This window comes from Bubalus bubalis, chromosome 3 (genome assembly GCF_019923935.1).
Source record: "Bubalus bubalis isolate 160015118507 breed Murrah chromosome 3, NDDB_SH_1, whole genome shotgun sequence".
Classification (NCBI taxonomy): Eukaryota; Metazoa; Chordata; class Mammalia; order Artiodactyla; family Bovidae; genus Bubalus; species Bubalus bubalis.
Genome location: NC_059159.1, coordinates 107765880 through 107782583, shown reverse-complemented (window position 1 = coordinate 107782583; position 16704 = coordinate 107765880). Strand labels below are relative to the sequence as shown.

Sequence of the window (16704 nt, the reverse complement as noted above, 5' to 3'; positions counted from 1 at the left end):
TGTATTTTATAATTACACTTTATGATTTAGATACATAATTCTCTTATATACCAAACACTTTGTGAGTTAAAAAACAGGGAGGAAGGAAGGGTGGGCTCATGAGTAAACACCAAAGCGTACCCAATGATTCCTAGCCAAAGGACCTCATACCAATATTCGTTAATGCAGTACAGACGGCAAAGCCAAGAGCAAAAGTGCAATCATTCAGACTGCCAGAGGGCAAGGAGGGGATGGAGAGGTGCCTGAAGGCAGGCAAGGTGCAGAAGCAGGCTGGCTCCGGAGGAGCAGAAGGCTGCAGAAGAAGCCAAGTCTCCTTTTCAACCCAAGAGACAACATTCCAGCAGCAGGAGGATCTCCAGTGCTCTTCCCCACATCACTTTCACTTTTTCTGTATGTAAGGTGAATAACCACCCCCACGAAATTGTAATGACTCATTCCTAGATAACGCAGAAAGATAAAAGGGGGCCATTTTTTAAAAACTGTAAATAAAAAGCTTTGTGTTGGCAGTAACGTATATACATGAAGAAGGAGAAAGGGACAAATAGTTATTTGATTTGTCTCTAAAAATACTCTCTAGTTGTTAAACTTTCCTTTGAAAAATCTTGGCCAAATAGGTAAATTCCATATTTTACATAAAGAATATCAAAATGTGATAAAAAACAACTAGGCGGCAGTCACTAAAAGTCTTCACTGCCTTGACTCTCCCAACAGGAAATTTTTAAGCTTCTTATCTACAAACTGTTGGTTTTCAGTGATGGAAAGTCAGAGCCAGACATGAATCAATATCTGCCCATAAGGGATGTGTTTGTTAAAAATCCCGTCATAGAAGTAAACACTTATACATGTTACAGTGCATTCCATGTTCAATCTATTGGGGGAAAAAAAGAACAAGGGAAAAAACTTTTTTCTATCATTTAGAAACCAAGATAAAAAGAATACTAAAAAATAATAGTAAGAAGAAAAATATAGATTTCTGCTGGATAGGGAAGCAGAAAGCTTTTTACCCAAAATAAGAAATTACAATTACCCAAATACAAACAAACATCTTTCCCCAGAAAGCAACACCGTGCTCGCAGATTCCCAACACAGGGAAAACAGCAGCCTTTGATTCATAAATCCCATTAAGAGGCTATCAGTTTCACATAAGTCTGCCTAATATAAGACAAGTATTTTTTAAACCCACCAATGACTACAATCTGCATCTCACAGTTCGTTCCTGAGGGCTGCCCAAAGCACAAATAAATCAGAGGAGAAAGGAATCACTGTGAGAAGGCTCCCCCTCCCAATTTCCCACAAAGAAAGGTTGGGGAAGAAAAGGGGAAAAGGAGAGCTTGCGGAGGGACTCACATGGCCTTTCAATCTCCCCAACTTTTTAACAGCCTGGACCCACATCCTCTGGAGGAACTGCGCGGTCTTCATGGCCTCTGGAGGGTGACTAGCCAGAGCACTGCCTACATCCCAGGCTGCTCGCCCATTGCCACCACTCCACGTGGTTACGTAAGGCGGATACAATAGTGGCCCACATTCCCAGCAAATCCTGTTGTCATCTCACACAGTGACACATCCATACAGCGGGACACCAAACGCTCTGAAAAGCACTACTTACGAGGAAAAAGAAAGCATTCTGGATTTGCACCACTCTGCTGGCTTTCTTTCCCTCCCTCTCTCCCATGCCAGAGAACTAGAGAATTAAGAGTAAACATTCCTTTTAGACATGTAAAATGATTCAGTATCCGAGTAGACATTTTTAAGTTAAGTAGGACATTCTAGAGCAATATTGTGGAAAGGAACACTTAGAGAAGTATTTATTTACATAGATGCTCCCCCTCACCAACCCCCCCCCCCCCCCACATACACGAAAAGCACAAGGTGGCTGAACAGCAATGGGTAATGTTTCAGGTGCCTAGGATTGCTGTTATCACTTAGAAAATTAAAAGGCTTGAAGATACGAAGCTGCTCATCCTTGGAGATAACTACGTCTACTCGGGCAGTGGGTACAGTCAGGGCCATAGCGGGGGCAGAGTGCTCACTCGGCAGAGCCTCCTCCTCTCTCGCCCCTTTCTGTAAACTTCACAGATAAAAGAATAACAAAGAGCCCTGCTCTCCATTTCTTTGTCTTCACCACTTGCAGAGGGTGGGGGTGGAAAAGCACATTTTGGGTTTTTGAACATCTAAGAAAGCCTGTATGGGATGCTGGGGGTTTGGGAGCTAGGTTGGGATTTTGGAAGCATGGTCTTGGGGAGTGGTGGTCATTGTCACCGCATATTGTATGTTACACCAATGGGCCAGACTGAGCAGGCTGCAAGGGAGGAGTGTGCCCTCTACATTGTTTGAGGTTGTGTGCTCAGTCATGTCTGACGCTTTGTGACCCCGTGGACTGTAACCCTAACCCTAACCCTATGTAGCCCACCAGCCTGGGATAACATAACTAAATGAGGAAAATATACCTACACCTCAGAGGGCCAGTGTCAGCCTGGAACGTGCAACCTCTCCCTACAAATCACAAAGCACACACGCTGAATGGGCTCTCTAAAGTGTTCACGGTCTTCCCTTGGACTCCATAAGAGTAGACGCTTCAGAAGTGCTGGGCCAGCAAAACGGGATCAGAAATGACTGAAAGTTTGTTTCAAATCTTACACTGAGAGGGCACGGAAGACAAAGGAGCCCTACTGAAGTGGGACCTTGGGAGCTGAGCGGATGCCCAGGACTCGACCCCGGGTGTGCAGGCGCCCCACACCAGCGAGGCTCAGCCCAGGCCCCGGGCACAGAGGAGCATGGATGGAGGGCACAAAGCAGCTTGCTCCTTTCCTCAGGAAAACACTCCTGCTGCCCTGATGAAGAAATAAATACTTCTTTCCCTTAAATGTATGAACATTACCTAGAAGTCACTGGCATTCTACAAGTTAACAATTTCAGATTTTTCTTCAATGATTTCCACAACTTACGGTTTCTGCCATCACTCACTATTTTTTTTTTAATTATGCAGGAAACATAAGAGATGTGGGTTCAATCCCTGGGTTGGGAAGATCCCCACTCCAGTATTCTTGCCTAGAGAATCCCATGGACAGAGGAACCTGGAGGGCTAGAGCCCATAGGGTCACAAAGAGTCAGAGAAGACTGCAGCAAAACAACACGGACACAACTTAGCAAAACAACAACAAAAAAAAAACACTGCATAACATACAATGTACCATCTTAACCACTTCTAAGTATTCAATTCAGTAGTGTTAGGTCTGTTGATATTGTTATGCAGCCAATCTCCAATACTTTCTCATCTTGCAAAACTGAAACTCTAGACCCTTTCAACAACAACTCATTCCTCCTCCTCTCAGCCCCTCACAATCACTATTCTTTCTGTTTCCATGAACGTAACTATTTTGAATATCTCATGCAAGTGGAATCATATAGTATTTGGCTTTTTTGGTTCTGGGTTATTTCATTTAGCATAATGTCCTTAAGGTTAATCCTTGCTACATGTGCCAGATTGTCCTTCCTTTTTAAGGCTAATATTCCATTGTATGTGGTATGCCATATTTTATTTATTCATCCATCAATGGACACTTGGGTTACTATTACCTCCTGAATTGTGAATACTGCTGCTATGAACATGGGTATGTAAATATACTAATTTTTTAAAATCTATTTTTAATTGAAGGATAATTGCTTTACAATATTGTGTTGGTTTCTGCCATACCTCAGCATGAATCAGCCTTAGGCATACATATGTCCCCTCCCTCTTGAACCTCCCTTCCACCTCCCACCCCATTCTACCCCTCAAAACACCTCAAACCACCAGTTTGAACTCCCTGAGTATTACAGCAATTTTCCACTGGCTATCTATTTTACATACAGTAGTGTATATACTTTCATATTAATTCTTTACTCACTCATTCAACAAACGTTTACCAAGCACAACATGCCAGATCCTGATGTTCAAATGAGGATCAAACCATATATAGCACTGTCTTCAGGAAGTTTGACAGGAGCTAGCACCTGATCTCATTGGAGGATTGGGGAATAGGGGCTATTTCCCGTGAACAAGGCCACTGAGATGAGGTCTGATGAACGAATACAATTGGGGGTGGGGGTCAGTTGTGCAGGGTTTACAAAGTGGTTCAGTGGTAAAGAATCTGCCTGCCAATGCAGGAGTTGCGGGTTGGATCCATGGGTCAGGAAGATTTCCTCTAGAGAAGGAAATAGCAACCCACTCTGGTATTCTTGCCTGGGAAATGCCAGGGACAGAGGAGCCTGGCGGGCTACAGTCCATGGGGTCGCAAAGAGTCAAACACGACTGAACACATGTGCACTGGATTGTGCAGGACCCAAAGAGCAGCAGAGGGCACAGACCCTGAAAAAGAAAGGCAGAGGGCCACTAGTGAAAAGGCCATCAGAACCACTGCAGCCTGTTCTGATAGGCAGTTGTTCTATCAGTGGCATCTAAAGGACATTTGGTGGTGGACAGCTGCCTCCATGAGAAGATCAAGAGTTTAGGGATTTATCTTTCCCAAGATCCATAGTCACATATTTGAAAAACATCTACTGAGCAATTAGCACCCACCCTGTGGATAAAAGAAAAATCATCCTACATCATTACCCTCAGGCAGTGACAGTCCAGGGGGGGAACCAGGACATGTAAACAGTAATCCCAATGCAGTCCAACTACAACAGTAGATGGATAGACAAGGCTCATAAACTCAACAAATACTCCTCAGGAACCTAGGACATGTCAGACACTGCTGGGGGTACATGAATCAGTTCTCCCCACACAGGGAGGATTTTAACAGAGAAAACAGACAACAGACAAGTAAACATATAATCTCCAGTAGCAGTTAACAGCCATGGGATGTGACACTGGAAAGAAGGAATCATAAGAAAACCTGGACCTCTCTCCAAGTAGAGGGAGCAGTAGACGCAAAGGCCATGAGGTGAAAAAGAATCTTATAATCATGAAAAAAAAAGGCCACATGGGGCTGGAGCAGGGTGATCTCCGAGGGAAGGGCAGGTATATACAATGCGGAACTGATGGTGTGGGTGCATGTCATGAAATGGCAATGAGAGGTCCAGGGTGGACAGCTGTGTACCCCAGAGCTGAAAGATGACTGACCTGCGGGTGGGTGGATATCCGGGGAGGGGGCCACAGGCAGAGCAGGAGGGATAACCTGTAAGGTGTGTCCAAGACAATGTGGACAGGCACTCGGTGTGGCTGGGAAGTAAGCACAGGATGCTACACTCCCAGCATGGAACAGAGGTGTTAAATAACTTAATCTACAGCTTGGGAGTCTTAAAACACACACCCACCCCAGAAATAAAAGACAAGATGAGTGTGAGAACTGGAACAGAAGTAAGCTATCAACACCAGCAGGTACCTGGCTCACAGCACTCTGTAGAGTTTTTCACAGATGCCCACAACCTACAGAAACTCCTTTTTCCCAGAAAAGTTTGAAAATGAGCTTCACTCTTGCTCTTTTTAAATTATAAATCAAGATTTTGGCTTCCAGGCACCTGCCTGTGTCTCTTCAAAGCTAAACCCTTCCAGTAGCAGTAACCAAGTCAGCAGTAAGTTAAACAAACCCTTATGTAATTCTTTTTTTTTTTTTTAAAGTCTCTCATAGTTGATTCCATAAGCATTTCACGTTCTTGATGATAACAAGATCATCACCAGCTCTTTGCCCTCCCTTCACAACTCACTAAGGTGCACACTGATGGGGAACAGTGACAACTAGTGTACACAGTGTGCTCACAGCACACAACTCACAATGGACACAGCTGAGTGTGACCAGGGTGAGCGAAAAAACCTACACACAGCAGTTTAAAGAGGGATTCTTGGTAGCTCAACAATTCCCAGGATTAGATTTCAGACCTACTGCTGATGGGTACCAGAGTTATGAGGGTTTTGTTGTTGTTGTTATTTTAACCCGTCACCTTTTGTTTACCTAAGGTAAAGTTTCAGTGCATATTTAAGTAAATAATAAAGAACAGAGAGAGGACAACAATTCGCCTAGAGGTGCATTTCAAAAGCAGTTGTGCTGAAATGCAAAAAGCAATGAACCCAGGCTCCAAGACCACACTTCCAGCCAAGACTCTGCCCCTCCCAACCGACCCAGGACCTTGGGCACCCACTCAATTCCACTGCCAGTTGGTAAAAACAAGGATCTCCTCATCTGTTTGACAGGGCGAATTGAGGCAAACTCCCACAAAAACACAGTAAATACCAGGCCAGTAAACTTTCAAGGAGGAGGTGGGATAGTCATAAATGCCTCTGATAAACACGGCCACAAAACATGGTGGGAATAGCCCTCTACAACCCTGCACATGTCAGAGTCCAAGCTCAGCTCCCACACACCTGATAAGCTCCATGAGCTGGAACAGCTCCTTTGCTGAGGCTCAGTTGCTTCATCTACAAAATGGGTTCAAAATCCCTACCCTTTATAATTGTTGTGAGGACTGAATGAAGAAATGCTTATAAAGAGCCTCACCCAGTGCTCATCACACAATTAACACTCTCCATTAAGGTCCCCACCATAATTCTGCAGCAGCAATATAAGGTGACCACTCCCGTTTAAGAACCTGTTCTTTTTCCCAGAAGACCACAGTATGGTTAACTAAGAACACATCATGGAACCCAAGGGAAATGAAAATATATGTCCACACAAACACCTGTACACAGATGTTCACAGTGGCATTATTTATCGTAGCAAAAACGTGGAAACCACCCAAATGTCCATCAACTGTAAGTGGGTAAACAAAATGCAGTATATGAATACAACGGATTATTATTCAGGCTAATAAGGAAAGACATACAAATACATGCTATAAGGATAAACCTTAAAAACATTATTAGCAAAAGAAGCCAGATGCATTATATTTTGCAGAATCACAAAATATTATGATTCCATTTATGTAAACTGTCCAGAAGAGGCAAATCCACAGAGATCACATGTAGATTAGTGGTTGCCTAGGAAGAGGGGAATATCGGGAAAAGTGGGAAGTAACTTGCTAAATGGGTATGGAGTTTCCTTTTTGAGGTGATAAAAATATTCTCAAACTGATATGGTGTTGGTTGCACAACTCCATAAATACACTAAAACCCAATGAATTGTACATTTTTATTTTGATATGTGAACTGTATCTCAATAAAGCTTCTTCTTTTTTTTAAGACTTAAAAAAATGCACCATGGATTCTGCAATCAAAAAGTGAGGATCCTTTTTTTATTTTTTGGCTGTACCACACGGTTTGCAGGATCTTGGTTCCCAATCAGGGATTAAATCTCGGGCCCTCACTCATGAGAGCGCTGAGTCCTAACCACTGGACCACCAGGGAATTCCCAGAAAGTGGGGATTCTAATCCTTGTTCCACCACTTCCATTTCTTAACTTCTCCATGCTTCAGATTCCCCCATCTGCAAAGCAAGGGCAGTTACAAGACCTACTCCGCTAGGGTTATTGTGAGAATTTAATCAGGTTACTTATGTACAGAATTCAGGGTGATGCCCCCCCAACAGCAAATGCTCTGTCATTTTCAGCTATTATCATTATCATAATTATTGGACTCATTTTACAGAAAAGACTGAAGTCAGACAAAGTAACTTGTCTGAGGTCATACAAGTTAAAGGTAGCAGAAGACAGATTCTACCCCATGTCAGCATGGCTAGCACGCCTGTATCCTTTCCACTGTACAGCCTTTGTGCCTTTCAGAATCTACCCATGAGTGACGACTGATCTCAGGCATGCAAACAAACAACCCACCCCAAAAACACGGCTGGTGGTGCTTGGACACGGGACCTGCAATGGATCCCATCACTCTGACAACTCAGAACATCTTAACAAGCACGACAGTCACTTTCAAGCAGTTGGCCTGGGTTCAGTCAACCTGGCTCAGTAACTCATCCACAGTGACTTGCTGAGAAGAAGGTGCACGAAGGGCACTGGGCTGGACTTTATTTTATTTCTGGTTCTTCCAATAACCAGTTATGTATAGGTTCCCTAATGACTGTGCCCTTGCAAACACATGCTTAAGTGAGGGGCCTGATATATATCATCATTAACTGAATGTTACAATGTGCCAGACACTGTGCTGAATGCTTTATGGCTGTTGCCCAGTAATCCTTCCAAAAACTCTACACAATTTCTCCCTTTTTTAACATATGAAAACAGAAGTCCTGATGATCCACAAAACAAGGAATTGAAAAGCTGAACTTCATTAAAATAAAAAACTTCTGCTCTGTGAAAGGCAATGTCAGGAGAATAAGAAGACAAACCACCGAGTGGGAGAAAATATTTGCAAAAATTACATCTGATAAAGGACTGTTCTCCAAAATATACAAAGAACTCCTAAAATTCAACAATAAGAAAACTACTGGACTAAAAAAAATGGGCCAAAGACCTCAACAGAGAGAAGATATATATGCAATAAGTTCTGTTCAGTTCAATCGCTCAGTCATGTTCGACTCTTTGCAACCCCATGGACTGTAGCATGCCAGGCCTCCCTGTCCATCACTAACTCCCCAAGCTTACTCAAATTCATGTCCACTCAGTCAGTGATGCCATCCAACCATCTCATCCTCTGTCGTCCCCTACTCCTCCTGCCTTCAGTCTTTCCCAGCATCAAGGTCTTTTCCAATGAGTCAGTTCTTCGCATCAGGTGGCCAAAGTATTGGAGTTTCAGCTTCAGCATCAGTCCTTCCAAAGAATACTCAGGACTGATTTCCTTTAGGATGGACTGGTTGGATCTCCTTGCTGTCCAGGGGACTCTCAAGAGTCTTCTCCAACACTACAGTTCAAAAACGTCAATCCTTCAGTGCTCAGCTTTCTTTATAGTCAAACTCTCACATCCATACATGACTACTGGAAAAACCATAGCTTTGACTAGACAGATCTTTGCTTTGACTAGACAGACCTTTGCTGGCAAAGTAATGTCTCTGCTTTTTAATATGCTATGTTGGTCATAACTTTTCTTCCAAGGAGCAAATGTCTTTTAATTTCATGGCTGCAATCACCATCTGCAGTGACTTTGGAGCCCAGCAAAATAAAGTCTGTCACTGTTTCCATTGTTTCCCCATCTATTTGCCATGAAGTGATGGGACCAGATGCCATGATTCTAGTTTTCTGAATGTTGAGTCTGAAGCCAACTTTTTCATTCTCCTCTTTCACTTTCATCAAGAGGCTCTTTAGTTCTTCTTCACTTTCAGTCATAAGGGTGGTGTCATCTGCATATCTGAGGTTGTTGATATATATGGTAAAGAAACATATGAAAAGATGCTCTGCAACTTAAGTCATCAGGGAAATGCAATACACACACACACACACACACACACACACACACCTACACATACATAGGAAATGGCAACCCATTCTGGTATTCTACTCCGGTATTCCTACTCCAGGGGACCTTCCCAACCCAGGGACTGAACCTGCATCTCCTGCACTGGCAGGTGGATTCTTTACCAGTGTGCCACCTGGAAAGCCACATATACACATATATATGTATATGTATATATACATCTCCTGAGGTATTAATTAACTTGCACATAACCCCACAGCTAGCAGGTGAATGGTCACTATCTGAATCCAGATCTGTATGAGTCCAATTTTAATAAGATATGAGGCAAAAAATAACAATACCATCAGCAGATAATTACACTTAATACCTCTATGGTCATAGTTCTGGATACTAAGCTATAAATTATAATTACAATTTAACAGGCCCTTCTTATTTGTAATCACAAAGAAGCCATTAATAAGCCAAAAAAGGAGGAGCTAATTTGGCAACACAGTCACAGTCCTGTCAACTCTATGATTTTAAATCTGACTAAGCCTGTATAACCTTAAAACACAGCCTCACTTTAAAAAAATAAACACACATACAAACCACCACCCATGCTGGTACAAAGATAAAGAAAATTATAAACTGCTCTGTCAAAAGGCAGGCTAGAAAACCAATTAGAGTGCTCAGCTAAATCCTGCCGGCAGGATTGGCCCTGTATTAAATACCCAAGGTCAACTGTCACTCCCTGTCTCAAGGCACCATCAGAGGGCAGCTCACACAGGGTGCTTCCGCCATGTATCAGTGTGCCTGGCTAATCCCCAGCAAGTGAGGAAACCTACAGAGACCTGCACCTCAAAGACAGGCCTTTCCTATGAGACTCAGGGAATGAGCCCAGGAACTTAAAGAACCTCCCATTTCAATACTGTATTGCCAACACCTGGAAGCAGAATCTCAAGCCCTACCTTGGACCTACTGATAAGAATATGCATTTTAACAAGATCCCCGATGTGATCAGTATGCACATTAAAGATGCACACGCAAGTGTTCCCAGCAGAACTCGGTGTCATGCTAGCAGAGCTGCCATGAAAACCACTAGCTCCTTGCATCTACTGAGCACCCAAAATGAAATTCAGGAACCAAATGTTTAACTTAAATTTGCAAATAGTCATGCTTACCAAATAATTAGCCATATCCCTAGGAACCAATTTTTTGCTACTATAACAAATACTATAGTTAACATTCTTGTTATGTAGCCCCTCCCCCATAATTTGTGGTATTTCTGAATTAAAGAACATGCTCATTTCTAAGTCTTTTCATGTGTAATAACTTAAATTCTAGCAATTTACAGCACTGTATCAAGATGAGTCAAATGCTATTTTGAGGACAAAACACTGCTTATTTACAGAAGCAGTGCTTGTTTTCATACTTTGAAGATTTTTCTGGTATTCTTTTGGTAAACTTTTCTGCAAAAACGAAGAAGAGATCGTGGAGAAAAAATATTCTGAACTCTTTCTGTAGGCACATCGGTAAAACTTTGCAAATGACCCTTCAAAAACACTAATTCAACCAGCTCTCAGTAAGAGACGCAATAATTTTCTATTAAGCCATTATCTATGGATGAGATTTAAAACTTTACAATTTATGGCTTCAACTGCCTAAGTATTTCTTATACATTTTTATTTTTAAAATTGAAGTAAAGTTGACTTACAATGTTGTGTTAATTACTGCTGTACAGCAAAGTGGTTCAGTTATACATATATATTTTTTAAAACATTCCTTTTCATTATGATTTATCATAAGATATTGAACATAGTTCTCTAAGTAGAACCTTGTTGTTTATCTATTCTATATATATATAAGCTTACATCTGCTAACTGCAACCTCGCATCAATCCCTCCGTTAACCCCCTCCCCCTTGGCAACCACCAGTCTGTTCTTTATGTCTATGTTTCTGTTTCATAGATAGGTTCATTTGTGGCATATTTTAGATTCCACATATAAGTGACATCATACGGTACTTGTCTTTCTCTTTCTTCAGTTTAGTTCAGTCACTCAGTTGGGTCCAACTCTTTGCGACCCCATGGACTGCTGCACACCAGGCCTCCCTGTCCATCACTAACTCCCCAAGCTTACTCAAACTCATGTCCATTAAGTCGGTGATGCCATCCAACCATCCCATCCTCTATCATCCCCTTCTCCTCCTGCCTTCAATCTTTCCCAGAATCAGGGTCTTTTCCAATGAGTCAGTTCTTCGCATCAGGCGCCCAAAGTATTGGCGTTTCAGCTTCAACATCAGTCCTTCCAATGAATATTCAAGACTGATCTCCTTTAGAATGGACTGGTTGGGTCTCCTTGCAGTCCAAGGGACTCTCAAGAGTCTTCTCCAACACCACAGTTGAAAAAAAATCAATTCTTCAGCACTCAGCTTTCTTAATAGTCCAACTCTCACATCCATACATGACTACTGGAAAAACCATAGCTTTGACTAGGTGGACCTTTGTTGGCAAAGTAATGTCTCTGCTTTTTAATATGCTGTCTATGTTGGTCATAACTTTTCTTCCAAGGAGGAAATGTTTTTTTAATTTCATGGCCACAGTCACCATCTGCAGTGACTTTGAAGTCCAACAAAATAAAGTCTGTCACTGTTTCTATTGTTTCCCTATCTATTTGCCATGAAGTGATGGGACCCGATGCCATGATCTTACTTTTCTGAATGTTGAGTCTGAAGCCAACTTTTTCACTCTCCTCTTTCACTTTCATTAAGAGACTCTAGTTCTTCTTTGCTTTCTGCCATAAGAGTGGTGTCATCTGCATATCTGAGGTTATTGATATTTCTCCCGGCAATCTTGATTCCAGCTTGTGCCCAACATTTCTCATGATGTATTCTGCATGTAAGTTAAATAAGCAGGGTGACAATATACAGCCTTGACGTACTCCTTTCCTGATTTGGAACCAGTCTATTGTTCCATGTCCAGTTCTAACTGTTGCTTTCTGACCTGCATATAGATTTCTCAAGAGGCAAGGATGGTGGCCTGGTATTCCCATCTCTCTCGTTTTCCACAGTCTGTTGTGATCCACACAGTCAGAGGCTTTGGTGTAGTCAATAAAGCAGAAGTAGATGTTTTCCTGCAACTTTCTTGCTTTTTTGATGATTCAATGGATGTTGGCAATTTGATCTCTGCTTCCTCTGCCATTTCTAAATCCAGCTTGAACATTTTGAGCATTACTTTGCTAGTGTCAGAGATGAATGCAATTGTGTGGTAGTCTGAACATTCTTTGGCATTGCCTTTCTTTGGGCCTTTCTCTTTCTGACTTAACTTAATCTTTCATTGCATCCATGTTGCTGCAAATGGCATTATTTTTTCTTTTTATGGCTGAGTAGTATTCTATTGTGTGTATGTACCAAATCTTCTTCATCCATTCATGGATATTTAGGTTGTTTCCATGTCTTGACTGTTGTGAATAGCGCTACTATGAACATAGGAGTACATGTACCTTTTTGAACTAGAGTTTTGTCTGGATATATGTCTAGGAGTAGAATTGCTAGATCATATGGTAGTTATATTTTTGGTTTTTTAAGGAATCTCCATACTCTTTTCCATAGTGGCTATACCACTTCACATTCCCACCAACGGTATAAGAGGATTCCCTTTTCTCCATATCCTCTTCTACCATTTGTTATCTGTAGACTTTTTAATGATGGCCATTCTGACTGGTGTGAGGCGGCACCTCATTGTAGTTTTGACTTCCATTTCTCTAATAAGTAGCAATGTTGAGCATCTTTTCATGTGCCTCTTGGCCTTCTGTATGTCTTCTTTGGAGAAATGTATATTTAGGTCTTCTGCCCATTTTTCGATTGGTTTGTTCTCTTGTTGAGTTGTATACTTGTACATTTTAGATATAAACTTGACAATGGAATGTATACTTACACGGTACATTCATCATGATGAGTGTGCACCATCTCAGAGAATCAATGGAGGAAAACAAAGATCCATACGATTGTTGAAGAAAACACTCCATTAAGGGGAGGGGACAGCAAAGACCAGAGACAGGAAGGGGAAAGGTGAGGTTTCCTGCATCCAGCTCCCAAACCAATGAAAGGTGGGAGCTCAAGCCAAACTATTAAAAATAATCAAAGTACACATCAGCAAGCCTTAATAATGATTTTGACTTAATAATAAAACAGAAGAGATGAAACTGAAGCAAGTTTTATCAGAACAGTTAGCCTTCTATTTTTTTTCTCATGACAAAACTTCAAGAAAAAGTTCAGATGTTTAGAACAGCCTAATTGCTAAACTTAGAAGGAGACAACCTTCTTTGATCTAGTATCTTGCATGGCATTATTATATAAGTTGAGTTAAATGGACAGTCCATAAAAACGTGTACAATACCCCCCCACACCCTATTTTCCTTTACTGGTGACATGGGAAATTTCAGACATAGGTCAGTATTATTTTTTAAACTCTGAATTAAACAATGTTGAGCTCCTCTCAAAAAACTTGTCTACGCCTAGTAACATAAATTATTGGCAGAAACTGTATGCAATCTTAAAGCATAAGAAGGCACCCAACATTTGCTACCCTATCATGGAATTTGTTTATCAGGAAATCGGCAAGGCTACTGCATAGTAACAGACATAACCCACTAGGTGGCGCAATGATGCAAACATGAAAAAGGAGAGATGGAAAAAAATTACTTTTACACGTTAAGTTGTCATACATATACTATTAAAAAAAATCACTGGAATCTATTGTATAACACATGGAACTCGGCTCAGTGTTATGCGCCAGCCTGGTTGGGAGTGGGGTTTGGGGGAGAATGGATACATGTATATGTGTGGCTGAGTACTTCCACTCACTGTTCACCTGAAACAATCACCACACTGTTAATCAGCTACACCCTAATACAAAATAAAAAGTTTAAAGTTTGGGGAAAAAACAAAACAGTAGATGGACTCCAGGGGGCATGGGTTCGATCCCAGGTGAGGGAACTAAGAACCTGCATGCCACTCGGGGCAGCCAAAAACCAAACCAAACCACTAGAGCATATTAGTCAGCTGACAGCTTACGAGGTTTTTGACCCTGTTCTGGTTGTGGGGTAGTCAGAGCAAGTTAAACCATGTGGAAGGTAGAAGACAGCACTTTCTCACTGTTAATCGCTGGACCGAATTGCTGAAATATAATTTCTAGTAGGAAGAGTTATTGGAATTGAAGTTTCACACAGAAGGTGGAATCCATTCATTGATTCACCCAGTAAATGTTTATTAAACACCTTTTTCATGCCAGGCTTTGTACTGAGCACTAGAGATTAAACAGTGAGAAAAAGAAACAAGATCCCGCCTTCATGGAGCTTACAGGCTGACGGGGGCTCAGCTGTAAATCAGGGAGTCTGTCAGTAACTGTAGAACTAAAACTGTGACCATGCCATGAAGGGAAAGTACAGAAAGGTCTAGAACAGGAGGAGCTGGCCTCTCCAGGGAGATCAGGGAAGGCTTTCCTTTTTAGTGACCCCATGGAAATAGGGACTTCAATCCACTGAGAGAGGACACAGCAAGAAACCATCACGGCTGGGACATAGAGGGGGAGGCCGACGGGGGAACCTGGCTCTTGGTAAGCATCCTGGTCTTGTGCATGAAAAAAGTAACTAAAAGTCTGAGGTGGGTCAAGGGCACGAGTGGATTTGTATTTTTATATATTTGAGACCAGACTCCTCATTTTCCCGAGAAGCAAGAAAGAAGTCTAAGCTGAGGTCGACAGCCACAGGGCGTTACTGAATACAAGAGGTGGGAAGGAGGAAGAAAGAGAGGGCTGCCCTGAATTCCTGGGTTTCAGTCCGGGGCAGTAATGGCCTTCTCAGAGCAGTAAGGCTGAGCGCTTACCCTAGGGTTTAAGCCCCAGTCAAGATCCCCCTTCTACTGTGAGGAAAGTTTAAATCAAACCACCATTTCTAAGCCAAATTCCAGAGTCACCTTTGCAAGTACATAACTTAGGAGTGGGCAAGAAACTGCTATCAGGGCCTGCAACAGGAATGTTTACTGGGCATTCTGAGAAACGGATACAGACATGGAAAAAGCCAAAGGACCACAGGAACAAAATGCACTATCAAGAGTGCTTCACTGGGGAGTTCCCTGGCGGTCCAGTGGTTAGGACTCAGTGCTTTCACTGCTGGGAGCCCAGGATTCAATTCCTGGTGGGGGACTAAGATCTCAAAGTCACCACGCGATAAGGCCAAAATAAATCAATAAGGAAATTTAGGTAAGGACTTCTACAACATTTGCCAAGAAGACTCAGGCTTCTGCTTCCCTGGAGGCTGGGGGCCAGACAACACTCTGGAGCTCTCTCCAGCTGTTCTAGTTTGTCAACAGATGAGCCCCTGGTTTGTCACTAACCAGCTGTAAAACCTCTAAGCTCGCTGCACAGCTCAGGTAATAGTACCCACCTCACAGGGTTCTTAGATCAACTGAGAATTTTACATGGAAGTTTATACAAACTGTAAAGTGTCACACAAACGAGGGGGTACTTCCTCTATTAAGTAAGTCTCACTCTAAAAAAGGCGATATGGTATACATTTAATAAAAGATTTTTCTTTAAGACCTCATTTAGTCATTCAGCATTTAAGTATCTACCAGTGACTCAGGCTTTGAAAACAAAGGCCTATCAACATAGAACAACAGTCCCCACCCTCAGAGGATGCCTTTTTTTTAAGGATGTAGAAAGGCTTGGAACAGTCTGGAGAAAAATGGCGGTGAATGCGTACTGAACTGGGGTGTCAGTCACTGATCTGGCAGCCCCAAGTTTTTCCAAACCCGAAGAACAGCATTAATTCCTCTTCTGTGCAACATTTCTTCACAACTTTGACCATGGTGATGGTTTATTATATCTTTGAAGTCCCTTCCATCCCCCAGAAAAGAATGAATTGTTTAGAAATGAAAGAGCCAACCACTTAGAAATACAACAAACAGTATTGGTCCCAAAGCTGGAAATCCAGAGCATAAATAACAACATCCAAAACTCAGGCAGAACTGTTTTATCACTGAAGGACATTTCAGCGTTATAGCCTTTCCACATCTTACAACGCGCTCTGACATGCACTTTCTCCACGTTTTCTCCTACTTAAGTTACTGCTTAACTTGGAGGAAGTCTACACTCATAACTTCTCAACTGGCTCACCATCTAGTCACTGTTTGGGGATAATTTTGTTTTCTTGTTTCTTTTTTTTCTTTTTTAAATTAATAAGGTGTTAGTTCTTAGTGAATAGGGGCTTCCCAGGAGGTGCAGTGATAAAGAATCCACTTGCCAATGCAGGAGACACAAGGGACGTGGGTTTGATCCCTGGGTCAGGAAGATCCCCTGGAGTAGGAAATGGCAACCCACTCCAGTCTTCTTGCCTAGAAAATTCCATGGAGAGAGGAGACTGGTGGGCTATCCTTCATGGGGCCACA

The 16704-nt window shown here is 42.1% G+C and overlaps 1 protein-coding gene across 10 annotated transcripts in view; it reads right to left on the bottom strand.

Annotated features, from left to right (window-relative positions):
- TJP2 (tight junction protein 2) overlaps positions 1-16704 on the bottom strand; it is a 128872-nt gene that overhangs the window by 45568 nt on the left and 66600 nt on the right. For 3 of the 10 annotated variants that reach the window (XM_006050137.4, XM_044939936.2, XM_044939938.2), the window contains exon 1: positions 1348-1434. The exons of the other annotated variants lie outside the window; for them this stretch is intronic. In XM_006050137.4, the coding sequence (XP_006050199.4) occupies positions 1348-1419 (72 nt within the window). In that variant the 5' untranslated portion in view covers positions 1420-1434. Of the gene's footprint in view, positions 1-1347; positions 1435-16704 lie in introns of those variants that run through there. 10 annotated transcript variants of the gene reach the window in all.